Source organism: Schistocerca gregaria, chromosome 3 (genome assembly GCF_023897955.1).
Source record: "Schistocerca gregaria isolate iqSchGreg1 chromosome 3, iqSchGreg1.2, whole genome shotgun sequence".
Lineage (NCBI taxonomy): Eukaryota > Metazoa > Arthropoda > Insecta > Orthoptera > Acrididae > Schistocerca > Schistocerca gregaria.
Window position 1 is genome coordinate 198061428 of NC_064922.1, and position 19555 is coordinate 198080982.

Here is a 19555-nt window from a genome sequence, read left to right on the forward strand (position 1 = left end):
TTGTAAGCATTTACAGCACTGAATAAGGTTTAGAAATAATATTCGTTAAAAAAGAAAAAAGTCTAGAATCCCTCCAACACTACAAAAGGATATTAAAAGTTACTGGTGAAATAGATAGCTGGCAACATGGTGCAGTGCTGCCATGCTGTACTCTTAATCAGGAGGAATCAGGATCCTTTCACTATATTTTTCGGCCACTTGTCACACAAACAGCACCGTTACCAGTCTAGATGAATTAGAACTGGTATGAGGTGGTCATGTGACCCTCCCATGCTAACAGAAGTCATGACACTGAAGTGGTGTGTACGTGCCAGTTGGCTGCACGGAATCAGCATAATAAGATGGATCAACGTGGAGATGTGAGAGAACAGCAGAAAGAAGCAATCGTATTTCGACGTACCCGTAACCACACCTCGAGCAGTGTCACCAGATTTGTTAATGTAACAGCACGGGCTGTCCACTTTCTGCAAGACATGCAACAGACAACAAGAACTGTAGTCAAAAATTTCCCAGCCGACAGCAACTGGAAACAAGTGTCACTACTTATCAATGAGAATTGGTTTCACACCGAACAGGAACTGCGACTGACAGTGCGTGCAGGTCCATCTCAGCAAAGTTTCCAGTCATCATTCTGAACAGAATGCATGCAATGGGCATTGGAGTTGGGTACCTGACAAAAGGCCGTTGCTCACAGTGTCACATAAAGCTGTATATCTCCAACACAGAACTGACAGTAGTTGACTGGAGGCACGTAGTGTGGCATGACAAATCACGATTCTACATCTTTCCAAATGATGCAAGTCATGGGCATGGCATCACCCAATGAGATGTTTAATCTGCAATGTGTGAAGGATACAAAGGGTTCCGAAAATTAAAGTTCCAGTTTCAAACTGCTGTAAAAAGGGAACCATTGCGCAGAATGACATCAAATTTGAATAGCACACATGTGGGGGGAGGGGTGGTGGTGAATAACGAAAAATTTACCAATATATGGCACTATAAGCATCAGAATATGCCCTCTAACAGAAGTGTGGCACACTGCTGTTCCTCTGTTTGTGTCTGATACACCCAACATGGCTGTCCCCATGAAGGATTGTGTGCTGCTCTTTTACAAGAATGGTGATAGTGCAACTGTGGCCCTGCAGAAGTTATAAGACACTCAAGGGCATGAAAAAAGGCATTGGTCTGACATCTATTAAAGGACTGGAGAAAATGATTATAAAATTTAGAATGACAGGCTCTTTTGAACTGCACTGCGGCAGAGGTGGGAAGGAGTTGATTCAATATCTGTGGAAGATGTGGCCATAGCATTGCAGGAGGGGTGGATCAGTGGTGTGCAAACATGCAGTGCACAGAGAACTGTCTGAATGCCTATGAGCCCAATGCATAAAATCTGTATGAAACATCATGCTTTGCTATCCATACAAAATCACCCATGTTCAGGAGTTGCTTCCTGCTGACCTGTCAGTGAGACAAATGTTTGCTCTGGAGTTTCTTGCTTACATGGAAGTACACAATGAATGCCCATCGAACATTTTGTGGACAGACAATGCCCATTTCCATCTCCAAGAACATTTCAATATGCAGAAGTGCAGGATATGGGCAATGCAAAATCCACATGCACACCAACCACTTCTTTCTGCAAAGATGACTGTATGGCACCTGTTGAGAGCATCTTTTATTGTAGAGTCATGTTTTTTCAAGGAGTTGAGTCCTTCAGGTCTGTACTGTCATTGGTAAGTGCACCAATGTCATTCCAAACCTTCAGCAGTGTGGATGTTGAGTAGGATCCTTTTCATGCAAGATGGCAAACTGAAGGCACGCATTGTGTAACACCTTCTGAGCATTACCCCAGAGACACTGCTGTTTCTTGATTTCAACTTGCAGCATAAATCAGTGGGCAGCATACTGAACACATCCTCCGCCAGTCTCACAACAATTAGAAACCAATGTTTTGTTTTGTTTTTTACTTTTTATATGGTTTTTGGCCTCAGGACAATTAAAAATCGATTTCTGTCATCTGATGTGGTACAACCTTGTCATGGTGAATGGGCTTATCTAACAGCCACAACTATTGACAGCTGAACTTGTGCAGTCATGAATGTTAGACAGTATGTTATAAGGTGTTTATTTATTCAAAAGGAAATACTGCTCTCGAAGTCAATAATTATTCCAGAAGAAAATGTGCCTGTTGTTGTAGCAAGTGTAAATATCCACTGCATCAGAACAAAACTGAACAATTTATCCATCTTTGCAGAGCAAGTCAAATCCAATGTTTTATGCATCAGTGAAGACTGGCAAGTGTAGCAAGAAGGGTATCAGAATGACTCACAATGATAACTGCACGGTATCATAAAACAACTACTCAATGTGTGATGTGTCTTCATGCAAAAAATACAGCCTTAGTGTACAAGAAATTTACCTAAACAGTTTTATGTTCACCTGGATTTAGAGATGGCTGCATTAAAATGAGTTAATATGTTATTATCTGAACGCTAAAAGAATCTACAGGAATGAAGTAGCAGCAACCATCTATCTAGAGTTCAGAATAGAGTTGCCCTAGATATCTAAAAACTAAATACAAGAAAACCTTATTAGCCTTTCTCTCTACAATTTACAGTTGGACTCAGGTATGTAAATTACTCATAACTCTATGTTTGTATTAAACAGATCTTGACTTTTGGAAAATTCAGAATGGAATGTAACAATATTATGAAAACTCACTTTCTGACAGTCCTTTTATTGTGCCTGTCTGCAAGTCAGCATCTTTGCTATATGGTGAGTAGCAACTATGCTTTTCTTAATATTGTTAGATCTTGACTTTTTTCTGTAGGTGGGCAGCTGATAGTTGTTTGTGTGAAGCATTTGATAAAAACAGCAGCTCAGTAGAGCAAGAGATGCAACAGTGGGTTTTTCACAGCAGCAGTTTTTCTCCAAATATATACAAATAAAAAGCAGTTCTCATAGTTATCTGTGGAAGACAAACAGAACTAGTCACAAATTATTGTTTACTAGCTGGCAGTGACTGCTTCTGACTACTGATGTTTAACTTTACCTATTCTACATTCTTGTAGGGTCATCATGATGGAATTTGTGAAAAACCATGAAACCCAGCTTCCCCTTTACTCACATGACATAATGAGAACTACGGATGAAGGACAACAGGCTGATTCCATATTTCTAGATTTCCAGAAGGCATTTGACACAATGCCCCACTGCAGACTGTTAACAAAGGTACTAGCACGTGGAATAAGTTCACAGATATGCGAGTGGCTAAAAGACTTCTTAAATAACAGAACCCAGTATGTTGTCCTCGACAGCAAGTGTTCATCAGAGACGAGGCTATCATTAGGAGTGCCCCAGTGACGTGTGACAGGACCGCTATTTTCTATATACATTAATGATTTGCTGACAGGTTGGGCAGTGTTCTACGATTGTTTGCCGATGATGCTATGGTTTACAATAAGGTGTCAAAGTTGACTGTTAGAAGATACAAGATGATTTAGATAAAATTTCCGGTTGGTATGACAAGCGACAGCTATCCCTAAATGAGGAAAAATGTAAGTTAATGCAGATGAGTAGGAAGATCAAACCTGTAACATTCAGATACAGTATTACTAGTGTCCTGCTTAACACAGTCAAGTTGTTTAAATATCTGGGTGTAACATTGCAAAGCAATATGAGGTGGAACAAGCATGTGAGAACTGTGGTATAGAAGGCGAATGTTCGACTTCGGTTTATTGGGAGAATTTTAGGAAAGAGTGGTTCACCTGTAAATGAGACCACATATAGGATCCTGGTGCAACCTATTCTTGAGTGTTTGGGATCCATACCAGGTCTCATTGAAGGAAGACATCGAATAAATTCAGAGGCAGGCTGTAGATTTGTTACAGGTAGGTTCAAACAACATGTGTTACGGAGGTGCTTTGGAAACTCAAGTGGGAATCCCTGGAGGGAATGTGACATTCTTTTCAAGAAACACTATTGAGAAAATTTAGGGAACAGGCATCTGAAGCTGAACAGTTCTACTGCCACCTACATACATTGCATGTAAGGACCCTGAAGGTAAGATATGTGAAATCAGGGCTCATATGGAGGCATACAGACAGTCATTCTTGCTTTGCTCTATTTGTGAGTGGAACACAAAAGGAAATGGCATGTTGTTGTACAGGGTGCTCTGCACCAAACGCTTGGTGGCTTGCGGAGCATCTATGTAGATGTAGATATGAGTGAATGAATAATTAGGAAACGCACTGAATCTAATGGTGGTTTAAGCAGAAGGCGGAGAACAGATCAGCACGATATTGCAGATACGCTAATTAGATGTTAGATCATAACAAATCATGGTGAATGAACTAACTGTGTTTCTCATGTACATAATTTCACAGTTCAGTTTGCTGGATGATGCAGATAGGACATTCTTTGGGTAGCCTTTCTAAGCACCTAGTTACAAGGAAACCAAACTGTCTGAGGTAACATACAACAAACAAATTGCATATGGACGGATATGTAAATAAACTCTCAGAACAACAGCCTACAACAGTCTTTACCACAATTCCATACAGAGAGGTAAAGAGGTGTAAGTCTAATTCCCCTAATTTTTACGTAACGATATCATCTGTAATGCCCACAAACCGCATCTGTGACACCCATGAACCACTTCATTTGTGGACAAAGGGGTCCAGCTGAGTTCTAGCCTGATGGCCAATTTAAGGTGTTAAATGCACATACAAACCTTTAATACTGCCTAAATTAGTCATTGGCTGGAGCAAAATTGTTACTCAGAATCTATAAATGAAGTAGTGAATAGATAATTTCATATAGAGTAACACGGACATATGACCCTTTAACTTTCATGCAAACCAATATGCCCTTCATTTTATTTCTCCACAAGCATCCTCCAATTCAGACAGTATATGAATCTGTCAATTTTTATACATATTTGCCCACTCTACAGCTACATTCCAAACACAAATAATATAGGAAAAGCACTTGAGATTATGTGAAAACACGTTTTATGTGAAATCATAATTTGCATTATTTTCTAAAATCTTTCAATGTGACTGTATCAGGTGACATCTATTAGCTACCATTTTTACTATGTATAATCTTCTGACTTTTATATGATAACCTTTATTCTCTGTTGACTTGGAGTGTCACTCACATACTAACTAGCACTAAATCCAGCTTCTAAGTTTCCTGTGTGGATTATTCAATGACCTGTGGCAAATGGCATTGACAGTACATACACTTCACAACTGTTACTGTGCCTCACAAAACTTGCCTAATCATAAAAATTTATAACACAGAACTTACAGTACACACACAAGCAGTCAGGATTGACATTGTAAATCACCGAGTTTTCAGATACTGGATAGAAGTTGTTAATCTCGTTTGCCAGCATTATCTTTTGCTGTCAAACGGATTTCAAGGATTTTCTATTTTTGTGAATACATATCATGGGATGATAATGCCATACTTCTCCTTCACATATGCAAACCAAATTTCAATTTAAAGTGTTCCAATAGTATGTCGAAAAATAATAAGTTGGTGTAGTTGACCAACAAGCCGAATCTACACACTATAAAATACTGCCTGTCATTTCACCATCTCACTGATCAGTGGATTTTTGTAACATTGAAAACACTGTGGTTTGTGATATTATAGGCCTAGTGGTGTTATTGGTAGAAATGACTACAGATATGACAGGAGCACACAGAAACTGACTTTTCAGTACATCCGTTCCAGATAGTTACGGTACCAATAAACACAGAAAACAATGAAGAATGGGAATAAGGTGGGCAGCTGCAAAAAAAAAAAAAAAAAAAAAAAAAGGGACGCAGACATTTATCTTCTGTATGTAACTTAGTACCAGAATCTTAAAATTATTTCAGGATGCAATGAAGACTGAGACAAAACTTCATTAACATGGAACATTCAATGTTTACTTGTAAACAGAAATCTCTAAACATTTCAGAAAAGCCGATCTGCAGTTTGGATTTCTAAAACAGCGACGCTACTACTGTTCTTTCTTGAACTACTGAAGTATTTATTTAAATATTTCCATACTGCATCTGGTATTAAAACATTAGCCAACTCCATTTTATTGAATTAATGGCTAGTGTAACCTAAAACAATTATTGGATATCTCAATGTTATAAGTCAAATACATATTCTAAATTTAACCTATCCAGAGGCATAAAGAAATTTTTGCAATCACAAAGTGAAACTCAACCCATTAATTTTTTTTACTTTTCCCATATCATACTTTCATTCATACACTACGAAGTTTTTCACTCTTTTCATAATTTTATCTGTAGTAATACAGTAATCATTGTACTATTCAAAGTTTGATGTGATATATTCCTACAGCACCTCTTTCAAGCATAAGAGATCAAATTAAACAAGAACCACATTGGAATGTACACAAACTATAATAATTAGGTATAACTTTCTCCAAAAAAAGAATCTTGACTGTGTTTATTAACAAAGTAACAGCAGAAACGAACAATAAGTTTACAGTTGTAGATAGCTGTAGTTTCTTGGGCTGCAGTTGCAGAAATGACAAAAACAAATCTCAACATTAACATTCAACTTGAAAGGAAAACAGTCCTTTGACACATTAAATGTTGTCACAATAAATCATAAAAATAATCCAAGCCTTGACCAAGTTCCCAAATTGAAATACCAGCTCCCAATTCTTCTGCAAGTTTCAGTCTTAGATGAACAGAATAAAGAGTGGGGTAAAATACGATATATTTTCCTGTGTCTGTTTTTACTTCAAACATATGTTCACCAGACACTTCATCAAATTTAATTTTTCCACGCAACTGTTTCAACAGAGAGATGTATTCATGGTTTATGATTGGTCCTCCACCTGTTGTTGTATATGCAGCGCCGTAAAAATTCAGTCCAAGTAGTATAAGCGATCTCCTCGGATCATCTGCCTCCGGCACCAACGTTTCAACAGACTCTCGAATCCACGATAAAGGGCTGTTTGGACCTGGTCTTCGCACACTTGAGTAATCGTAGGTCATCAGCGAAAATGCGTCCACAATGTCGGCTAGTTTATCAAAATGCTCCTTAGTGAAACCAGACCTGGACGTTGGTGGGACAACCAAAATTATCTGCATCTTTTGTTCCTTCAATTTTTTAACTAGTATTAATATCAAATACACTAAAGTTTCCGGGCGAATAATGCCAGCTGCTTGGTTCCAAATTTCCAGGACCAACCCATCAAAATTCCAATCCCTTACACACTTTTGTAACACTTTGCATAAGTGCTCTCTCTCTGTCTCACTTGACAATAACGATGCATAATCTTCTGGCGTCCACCCATCGAAAAGGATTCGTGGAATAATTTTCAGGTCTGATTTTCTTTTGACTACATCCTTCATCCAGTTTTTATCTACGTCGTGCAAACCAGTGACTTCGTATGCCTTGTCTTTCCTGCGAATCTGAAGCCACACCGGCGAAATGTAAGTAAATTTAGCACCAAAAATCTTTGCAATGTCATATCCATGACCATTCCATGGGGTAACGTACCCTAATACCCTGCCTTTAAAGTTTACTTTCTCCGTATTCTCATAATAAGCTTGATATTGTGAAAGAACTGACTTCGGTTTCGGGTCTTCTACGACCAAATCCCTTTCAAAAACACTTGTTGATACCGGGCCTTTAGCTGCTTTCAGTTGATTACTTTTAACTTTTTGATTTGAGCGGGATAATGTACAGTCTGCCACAGTCAGAGTCAGATACAGAAATAATAAACACTTCATTGTAATAATATTTACAATAATAAAGTCACATTTTCAAAACTAAACACACTACTCTCATTCGTAAACACTTCAACACCTGGGGCAGGGAGATATGAAAGCTCACCAGAGTAGCCAACATAACAAATACAAGGCCGCTTTTCCTTAGGCATTAAAAACTGGCACATGCATCCAAATTTCGCCGCATACAGGAGCCAATCTGAAAGTTTGTAGGCACAGTTTTCCAAACGACGTCAAATTCTATACATCTACATTAATACTCTGCAAGTGCAAATGTACGTTGAGTGCATGGCAGACGTGCCTGCTATGCAATAGGTTCTAGGAGTAGTAGTTTATTTGTTCATGTCTCGTATTTTAAAACGGTAATAGACACACCTTGTTCATACAGCCTTAAACAAAATATGCGACTGTTTGCAAATCAGGTAATCAACAGAAACACAATGCAACTAATGACCAGCATCACCTACACACGATCGTACAGATAAAAGCACAGAGTGTAAAAAGTTATACAGTTACTTCTTCTACTACAGGTACAAGGCAGTAGTTTTATAAAAAGTGAAAACTTTATTTGATAACAGAATTAACACTAATACACAGCATCAAAAACGTATCTTTCCAGTCAAATTTTGCATTCTTTCCTTCTGCATTCTGAACAATTGTCTTGGTCTTCCTCTCTAACTTATCGAGGCTATTGGTTTCCACAGTGTATGAAACAGAAAAGAAATCAATAGGAATGTTCTCACACAAAAATAAGCACATATAATGAGTAGTTGCTCGCTTGGATTCATATACATTATTTTATTCTGAATATTTAATGTCGCGCTTCAATACAGTCTTTAATACTGTTTGGACACAAATAAGTGTTTTCCTTGTTGGTACAGCGTTGTATGTAGCTGCTGGCTCGTTCCTTGTAGCTGAAGCTAACACTCCTTGAGATCTGTCATTCGGTGTAACATCTGACGTATTTGCCTTTTTCTTTCAATCCGGTCGACCTAGTTGATTCTCTAGAAGTAGAGGTCCTGCTAATCAGTGCCTCTGAAAGCCCCTGCGAAGTGGAGGAAAGGTTTGTCTTCTTCACGTTCTGCAGCTGTTATTGGAGCAAAAGATGATAAGATCTATTCACACCACGAAAAATCATGTCCACTATTTTCCTTTTACTAACATATAATTCCTTAAATGGGTGTACAGACCATTGAAGTGATTCGTAAATTAGAGTAGAACACAAATTTTAATGGTACATACGCCTAGAAGGCTCATCATGACGTTTAAGATTACAATAAATTTCATTCCTGGTGAGTGTGGTTGCTCTTTGATGGCCAAGTCATCGTCCAGCTGCGACGCTAAATCATAAAAGGCCCCACCCGCAACAGGTGACGCCGTTTATTTGTCGTCATACCTTGTCGTTTCCTCGTATTCCATACGTCCTGTTTTATGTCTGCACCTATGAAAACAAAGACACAGACGCACTCCGACTTAGTCCCTAGTTAATATTATTCTGTCATGGTCATCTTGTACTACATAAGAAGCGTGAAATGTCATTTGCTTAAATGACATATAAGACTTAACAATGATCCTAAATAATATCCATTTCTTCACATCTAGTGTTACTACCCTATCATTAAGTGTAACACATTGTGAGGAAATAATAATTAGGGCGGGAGGTTCAAAATTCTTTGGTATCGATACTGATAAGAATTTAAACTGAAAAAAAACACGTTTTGGAACCCCTAAGACAACTTGGTTTAGCACTTAGAATCATTGTAAAAATGGGGAAAGACAAATAAGCATTTTGACATATTTTTCTTTCAATAGTATCATATGGAATAATGTTCTGGGGAACTCATCTTAAGAAAGAAACTCTTCATTGTGGAAAAACATGGTGTAGGAATAATATGTGGTGCTCACTCACTATCATCTTGTAGACATCCGTTTATGGAGTTCCACATGCTGACTACTGCTTCACAGTATGTTTGGTTATGAATTTGTTGTAAGTACTCCACTACAGTGCAAAAGGAACAATGATGTACATAATTACAATACCAGAAGTAAAAAATTACACTTATTACTCGACCCTGAAGCTTGTGTTCTTCACAGAAGGGGAGCAAATGTGGCATCAAAATTTTTAAATTACTTATCCAGTGATCTCGTTGGCTGACAGCAAAGTGAAATTTGGCAACAAACTAAGAAAATTAGTGAGAATAACATACTGTCAAAGTCACCGTTTGGGTTTCTTAAGGGTTCTGATATTGAGAAAGCTATTTACACTTCCAGCGAAAATGTCCTTAATTCATTGGACAACATATTCTGTGACCTGTCAAAGGCGTTTGACTGTGTGAATCACAGCATTCCTTGAAGTAAATTAAAATATTATGGCGTCACTGGTAGGGCTGCAAAGTGATTTCAGTCATATCTTACTAATAGAAAACAGAGGGTGTCATTACATAACACTTCAGCAGTAGGCAATCAGACATCATATGACTGGGAAGAAATTACATGTGGTGTCCCCCAAGGTTACATACTAGGTCCACTACTGTTTCTTGTGTATATTAATGACCTGTCAACTGTTACATTACCAGATGCCAGGCTTGTCTTATTCGCAGATGATACAAACTTTGCTATAAATAGTAAATCAAATATAAATTTAGAAAGGGCAGCTAATCAAATTTTTACTGGCATTAATAAGTGGTTCATAGCAAATTCACTGTCATTAATCTTTGAAAAGACCCTCTATATGCAGTTCAGAACTTCCTAGAGATTTCCTTCTGGTGTGTGTATAAAATATGATGACATGGAAATAGGAGAAGTTGAGAGTGTAAATTCTTGCGATTACAACTTGATAATAAATTCAGTTGGGAGCAACATACTAACGAACTGCTAAAGCGCCTAAACAAGTCTGTGTTTAGAATGCAAATGATGTCAGACATAGGAGATATAAATATAAAAAAACGGAATATTTTGCTATTTTCACTCCATTATGTCATATGCTATCGTATTTTGGGGTAACTCCACAAACAGGGAAAAACTTTTTAGAGTACAGAAACGTATAATAATAGTTATGACTAGTGTAAATCCAAGAACAGCATACAGAAACGTATTCAAAGAACTAGGCATATTAACTACAGCTTCTCAGTATATTTATTCCTTAATGAAGTTTGTTGTAAATAATACATCTCTTTTTCCAACTAACTGCTTAGTACAAAGTATCAGTACTAGGAATAAGAACAATATACATAAAGATTTAAGATCACTTACTCTTACCCAGAAAGGAGTCGATTATTCAGTAACGCACATTTTCAATAAGTTACCAGCAACCATTAAGAGTTTAGTTTCAGACAAGGCACAATTTAAACACAATTTAAAAGATTTTTTGGTGGCCAATTCCTTCTATTCCATCCATGAGTTTCTCAACAAGTGCAGTAGACCATTTTAATGAAAATTTATTATACTTTAATTGTTGACAATACTTGGTTGTAACAGCCAAGTAACTACCTACTGTGTGAATGATGGATGTATGGAAAGCAGATGTAAGTCTTAAATCCGCAAATAGTGGAAGTTTAATGTTAAATCTTGTACATAATCTGACTGTTCTTAACTGAGGATCACTTAAATGAATAATTTACTTTAATTTTTGACAATACTTGGTTGCAATAGCCAAGAAACTAGCAAATGTCTGAATGATGGATTTAATGAAAGCAGATGTAAGTATTAAACCTGTAAATATTAGAAGTTTAAATTTAATTCATGTATATAATTTTACTGTTTATTGACTGAGAATCATTAAAATTAAAGAAACACAAGTTTTTCTAACAACATTTTTGTAATGTGTGTATCTGACATGTTCCACATCCAGGAGGATTCCCTCTTTTATGGGTCTATGGAATGAATAATTAATCTAATCTTATTGGTAACTACTTCTATTCTGCAGAAGTCTTTCTATTACTGTAAGGCATAAAAGGGGAGGCAGGAACTGCAGTCTCACATCTGTGTATCTTTTTTCGTTTTGAAAAAAACCTTAAAAATATTAAAAATGATATCCTATGTACAAATTAATTTGCATAGTGAATGTAAAACAACTCGTTCCACATCACTACGATCTATCATTCAAAATCATCCATGGAACATATAACTAATTTATTTCTGAAGAGTGGTGTATTTTCTACGTTTTTAACTGTGTTAGGAAGTTTGTTGTATAAAAAGTGATCAGCATTAAATTGAATTTTGTCAATTAGACGCAATAATCTTCCTTGTATGCATAATGATTTCCATATCTTGGTTTATAATTATATGTCCATACTAACAATGCAGATGAGTTTAGTATTACATGCATGACAGCTTTTAATATATGAGATATGCCCAAAAATACACTGAATAATTTTATTAGAAACAAAGTAATAAGCTTACATAGAATTTGGTTTAATATTCTTCAAAGTATTGTCTTTGGCTAGCAATTCACTTATCCCAACATTGAAACCATGACTGGAAGAATTACTGGAAGGCATCTTTTGGAAGGACATTCAGTTGATAAGTTGTGGCTGTCTCAATATCAGGAATGGTGTCAAAAGTTTTCCTTTAAGCACAGTCATTTTTGGGAAGAGCAAGAAATCTCATGGTGACAAGGCAGATGTGGACAAACTTTTTCCAGCCAACAACTCATGAATGAAAAGAAAAGCTTAGCATCGTTGTTTGTTGAAGTAGGAAGCCATTGGTCCATTTTTCTGGTCTCTGTCTATGTACACAGTTTCCCATATTTGGCAGGCCATTCTTGTAAAATTAGGCTTTTAAATTTTTAGCCTTTGGAACGAAACCTCATCATACTATGCCCTCAATATCGAAAAAATTAGCGTTACTTTGATTTTCGATTTTGACTAATGTGCTTTTTTATTGCAAGGAGATTCACTGGTTTTCCATAGAGATTTTTTGTATTTTTGTCTCAGGATGATACCGATAGACCCAAGTTTCAGTTCCAGTTATAATTTTGGACATAAAGTCTGAATTCGAATGAAGAGAATTCTGCAACTCCTCGCAAACTGACACGATTTTCGGGTCTACTGAAGCACAGTATACAACTCGTTGGCTTTGACCAATGACGTCATAGGTTGCTCATATATATTAATGTCTTTACTTTCCAGCCATAGACAATAAATTGGTTGTCTGCTGCAAATAAACGCGATCAGCGTACATTTAAAAAAATTGAATGTGGTTTTAAAAGTCAGCGCTAGATATTACGTAATTTTTTTTGTGAACATTGATTTAAGTAATTGGTTGTTTGCAGTTGGTTCGGTAATTAATTTCATTCTTAGGTAGTTTGAGATAATTTGGACTAATAGTTTTTTATTTTAGGAAAATTTTTAGTTCTTAATTTTCGTAAGTAGGTATGGATTTATTTATTCCAATGGATCTGGATAATTTAAAGGAGACTATGGGCGTAGACATGATGGCCACGATTCTATTTTTACGAATGTATATTCTTGTTGCCGACTACATTCGATATCGTAAGTGTGGCGAACATATGCACCTGACAAGTGTGTCCACTAGCCATACTCACTACTTATTAACATGGCGCTGAAGCAAAGATCGGTTGTGGCAGTCCATTAGACGAGGAAAATGCTTCGATAAGTCTAACCTCGCCTACAGGGATATCATAAAAATTACATACTGTTAGTGTTTGAGGTATCCTGTGTAGCTGTGTGTGCATATATGTCATGTGAGCGAGCGTACAGTTGTAGATTGGCACTCTTTTTGTAGGGAAGTTTGTGGGGAATATTTAAAGTATAGAGGGACTTTGTGGGGCCGGGTGTTATAGTCGAATTCGATGAGTGGCATTTTGGCAAAAGGAAGTACAACAGGGGGACCCTCTGGTAGGATTATGGGTTTGGGGGGCTGTAGTTTCAGGTCAAGAATGTGATGATGTAGTCTTTAAATTAGCTCCCAATCGAACGAAGGACGTTTTGGTCACATTAATTGAATATCATCTTGCAGAGGGTTGCGTAGTGATATCAGATGGTTTTTCTTCACATAGGGATTTCGGGAATAGGGGTTTTCAGCATCTTGTCATGAATCACAATATTGAATACAGATCTTCATCAATTAGAAGTTGTACCATTAGTATAGAAGGTTATTGGTCAGCTATAAAATTTGTTGTAGGGAGGGGGAAACGACGTATTTCGCACTACTGAGTGACTTAGATGAATATTCATGGAGGCGTAGTGAACCCAATACATATTGTCCATTTTTTATGTTGTACTGAATTAGTCTATTTTGATGTATTTCTTTGTCATATTATACTGTTCTGCATGGAGTATGGAGTACAAATTTTGCAGCTGTTGCTCTTCCTCCCTTTCCCAGCACTAGTATTACTACGATTTTTTCGAGTGTATGCTAGCACTACTGAAGGTGGAAAGACGGACATACGTAAAATTTGTAACCCATACTTCAGTTGACGTATACAGGTCAACAGAAACACGGGATACCCGTGCTAGCTACACCAAAAGAGCGACGTATGTAGCACCGATGTGATTTAGCTATATAGGATAACTGAAGAACAGGATACTAATGTAATGTACGCGGTATTTTTCGCCTTCGCTAGCTCTAGTATCCTATCCTTCATTTGACCTAGATAGGTCAGTTGAAGTACAGGACAGATACAAGATAAATGTCGTTATTTCCCATTCACTAGTACTAGTAACCTATTCTTCAGTTGACCTATGTAGCTCAACTGATGAATGGGATACAAATTTCACTGCTGTTGGTTTTTTTTGTCGTCGCTAGCAAAAAAAAGTGTCTCATACTTCACTTTACCTATATAGCTCAACTGAAGTAGGCTACAAATTTTTTGTGTGTGTGGCTTCTTTTCACCTTCACGTAGTTGAAGTGGGGCACAGGTATCCAGTGTTATGTACTTCGATTTCCTCGTCTTTGTTAGCAGTAGTATCCTATTCGTCAGATGACCTATATAGGTCAACTGAAGTATGGGATACAAATATTATGTATGTAGATCTTTTTTGCGCCTTTGCTAGTAGTACTACCTATGTAAGAACAGAATGCTAGCAATAGCGGAGACGAAAGAAACAACACCTGTATAATTTGTATCCAGTACTTCAGTTGACCTATATAGTTCAAGTGAAGAACGGAGACGGAAACGAAGAAATCGACATATGTTAAATTTGTATCCTGCACTGCAGTTAACCTATACAGATCGTTTGAAGTTCGAGATACAACTCATACATATGTCAACTGAGGAATTCTATGCTACAGCTAATTCTATCCCTTTTTTTCCTAATTTTTTTTTTACAGAAGTACTAGGACAAATCAAGCGATACCCTTAATATCAAGGTCGAAATATTACTCGCCTTGATATATGTCCACCATACTTTTTCTCACCTGTACTCCTTTGTTTCTGAACACTCCTCTCAGCTGTTACATCTGTGTAATAAATTACCTCTGGCAGATTCTGACGTTATTGGTCAAAGCTGACGGGTTGTATACCATTCTTCAGTAGACCCTGATTTTCTCACTTAAAAGTCTGGGAACAAACCTTTCACCCGCTTGTCTCATTAGCAAATTATCAGTTAAATTGCTGTACAGGGATAAATACGAGATGGTAAGTTCTTCAGTAAGCTCTTGAATAGTTATTCGTCTGTATGAACGAACAATTTTTGCCGCCTTTTGTACGTTTTCTTCTGCTTTCGAATTTAATGGATGTCCAGATCGTTACTCGTCTTCTGTGGACTCATTTCCACTTTTAAATTGCTTCTGCCACTTGCAAACAGTCTTCAGAGCTATAGCATTATCGCCATACACCAGTTTCAATATTTCATGAGTTTCTTTGGCACTTTTTTGCAACTTGAACTTAATGTTCACGAATTGCTTTAAATCCATTATGTGCGACAGACGGTAAACATAACCTCACTCTGGCATCTCAGGCTGCTGACTGACAATGTTATAATGTGTTCCAACTTGTCACTGTGTGTGTCAATAGATCAGGCTATGACTCATGGATCACACTATGGGGCAAATTACACCAAATGGTTGTAGTGTCAGGAGTTGTATTCGTTATATATTTTGATCAAATTTTCTATATGGTGCATGAACAGTTAATATGCGTAATCCTGTGAATGAATTTTTCCAGGCTTGTCTTGTTGGCAAATTAGCTCTGCACCATCTGCAATTTCACCAATCCTTGAATATCTGTACCTGCAACAGTACCGATGACAGATGGTTTGTTAGGTAAAGGTATCATGAGAAAGACTGTCTAAATTGTGGCCCTTTTCTGCGATTGCGAGCCAAAATGGTAATCTTCTATTATTAATATTGCAAAAATTAAAGAGGGCATTTGCATGAATTTGAAATTAAAGCATCTCTCAATAGCGTGCTTTCATCTCATTATTTCACAAGTGTCAATCACCAGCAGAATAATAAACACTGCTAAATGAAAAGGCAGATGAAACACTTCGGTGATCTTCAGATCACACCTGACTTGGATGGCAGGCAAAGTGGTTTGGCTGTAAGATCAGAGCTAATTCGGCAGTGTTGGATGACAGATGTGTTGTCTGCTGCAGTATCAGTTAACACTTAATTAGCAATGTCTTGCGTATAAATCAGAGCTGGTTCGGCAGCGTCAAAGAAGAGACATGTTGTCTGCCGTGATCGGTGTATTATAACATGGATGTGACGTTGAGAACAGAAATATGGAGTTCATTAATTTGTTGAAGAACAGAAATTATTTGTGACTCTAAAGTGGAGTGTAACTGCGCAGTTTCTCATATTCTGCCAATAAAAAGCGAGTGGCACACCTTATAAATAAATTGATTGGAAATTTAATCATTTCTAAAATAACAGTTCCTTGCAAAGAGTTTCTTACAGCCTCAAGATTACAGATTCACGTCTATGTGCTGCTTTCTGTGCAGGGGTCAGCAACTGTAAAAGATTTATTAGAACTTATGCATTCCAGTTACGACAGTGGAAGCAAATAGGCGTCTAGCGTGTATTGCAACCTTAGTGCAAATGAGATCCGTGACACATCATGTGTGGTAATGCAGAGGAGGTATGAAGGAAAGAAATGTTTTTCAGGGAAAGGGTTTATCATATGCATGTATATATCATATCTCTCGAACTCCCTCTTTTTCAATTTGCCGTAATTTCCACTTAATTTGTTCAGAACATGCAAAGATGTTCTGTCAGAATGGGGGTGTTAGCTGAGGCTTTAACCACAATATGAGGTCAAAGACAAAGATAATGGAGGTGATAATCGAAAGCTTGAGTTTTTGCTCTAATTTAACGTGGCAAGAAAATGGAGAATTTTTTATAAATATGTTGTCCACTGATTCATGTAACGCTGATTAGCAATATTACTGGCACCATTTGGATCTCCGTATTCATTTCCTTCCTTCTTCCTTTATGGTAATAATTAGTTTAAGTTTCCCTTATCAGCCAATCATGTAATTGCCTTGTGACAGCATGTGATTCGTTTATTTGCAATTTCGATATGACATTTTAAGTTCTTCCCTTGTCTTGATACCAGAGTTTGTAATCCATTTCTAACTATGATTCCTAATTAAATTACTATATACTTATATAGTAATGTATAACTAAACTGAATTTGGAAGAGATCGCTGCATTCCATGATCATTAGGATGTCATCCTCCAGTTTGTGATTCTGGTAAAGAGGGTAACATGATTTATTTGATTAAAAAAGACACAAATGCAAGAAAATCATTTGCAGACAATCGAAGACTTATTGTTAGCACTTTCTCTACATCTATATTTAATACACACTCCACAACCCACCATACAGTGCGTGGAAGACCGTACCTTGTACCACTACAAGTCATTTCCTTTCCTGTTCCACTCCCAAACAGAATACCTCTATATGGGCTTTAATTTCTCATATCATATCTTCATGGTTCATGTTGATGACAGTAGTATTGTTCTGCAGTCAGCCTTACATGCTGGTTCTCTGAATTTTCTCAATAGTGTTCATCGAAAAAAAAAGCGTTGTTTTCCCTCCAGTGATCCCCATTTGACTTTTCCGAAGCATCTCAGTAATACATGCATGTTGGTTGAACCTACTATGAACTGCTTCGATGTCGTCCTTTAATCCTACGTTGTGTGTATTTTAGACACTGAAGCAGTACACAAGAATAGCTATACTAGTGGCCTTTAGATAGTACTACACTTTCGCACAATTCTTTCACTAAATTGAAATCAACCATTCGCCTTTCCTACCACTGTCCTCACATGCTCTTTTCATTTCATATTACTTTACATCGTTATGCCCAGATATTTAAACAATGTGACTGTGTCAAGCAGGACACTACTAATGCTGCATTCGATCATTACAGGTTTGCTTTTCCTACTCATATGCATTAACTTACACTCCTCTACATTTAGAGTTAGTTGTCATTCGTCACAAAAATTATAAATTTTGTTTAAGTCATCTTGTATCCTCCTTTAGCCAGTCAATGACGACACTTTACTGTACACCACGGCATCGTCAGCAAACAACTGCAGATTGCTGCCTACCCTGTCCAACAGCTCTTTTACGTATATAAACACTCGCCATCAAGGACAACGTACTGGGTTCTATTACTTAAAAAGTCTTAAATCCACTGATATATCTCGTAACTTATTCGATATGCTCGCACCATCCTTAACAGTATGCAGTGGGCACCATGTCAAATACTTTTCGAAAATCCAGAAACATGGAATCTCCTTGTTGCCCTTCATCCACATTTTGTAGTAAACAATGTGAGAAATGGACAAGCTGAATTTCGCATGAGGGATGCCTTCTAAAACTGCACTGATTCGTGGGCAGAAGCTTTTCAATCTCATGAAAATTTATTATATTCCGTCTCAGACTACATTCTAGAATTCTGCAGCAAATAGATGTTAATATCATAATTTTTCAGGTCAGTTCTTTTACCATTCTTATATGCAGGACTCATCTGAGCTTTTTTTTACAATCACTTGGGACTTTGTATTGGCCGAAAGATTCGCGCTAAATTCCATTCTTTTTGTAAAACCGAATTGGCATTCTTTCCAGATCTGGCAGCTTATTTGTTTTCAATTTTTTCAGTTGTTTCTCTACGCCAAGGATGCTTATTAGTACGTAAATTGGTTAAACAGCAGTATGTTTGTGTGATTCTGCTCTATAAACGATTACATAAACACGAAATTCAAAAATTTTGCTTTCCTTTTGCTGTCTTCTGCTGCTACAATGAGTAACTTGATAGAAGACTTAGACCTGCTTAGTGATTTTACATTGGACCAGAATTTTCTCAGGTCTCGACCAGATCTTTTGTTAAGGTATGACCTTGGTAGTTGTTGCATCTTTGCACATCTGTATTTTAACAGTTGCACGAATCTCTACTAGCCTTTGCGTCTCGTCATTTGGTAGACTCTCTTTTGAACCAAGAGTACAACTGCCTTTGCTTTCTACGCATTTTCTGAATTTCGTTGTTAAACCATGATGGGTCTTTTCCATCCTTAATTATCTTAGTAGGCATTTTCTTCTCCAGACCACGATTTACAGCCTTCTTAAACGTTTCCCATATTTCGTCTACATCCAGCATATTGGAACTAAATGATGCCAGTTCAGTGTCTAAATGAGATCCTAACAACTTCTTATTTGCTCTTTCTAGCACAAAAATTTTCCTAGCCCTCTTGACTGACTTGTTAACTTAAGTAAGCATAGTCAGTACGATGGTATAATTATCACGAATCCTTATCTCTATGCTGACGCCGCGGATAGGGTCAGGCCTGTTTGTAGCTACAAGGTTTAA

General features: G+C 37.2%; 1 protein-coding gene across 1 annotated transcript; it reads right to left on the reverse strand.

Annotated features, from left to right (window-relative positions):
- Positions 1 to 6451: 6451 nt before the first annotated feature.
- LOC126355759 (chitinase domain-containing protein 1-like) lies at positions 6452 to 7862 on the reverse strand. Its single transcript, XM_050006161.1, has one exon. It carries the CDS (start codon positions 7776 to 7778, stop codon positions 6633 to 6635), a length of 1146 nt encoding a protein of 381 aa, XP_049862118.1. The 5' UTR covers positions 7779 to 7862; the 3' UTR covers positions 6452 to 6632.
- Positions 7863 to 19555: the final 11693 nt, after the last annotated feature.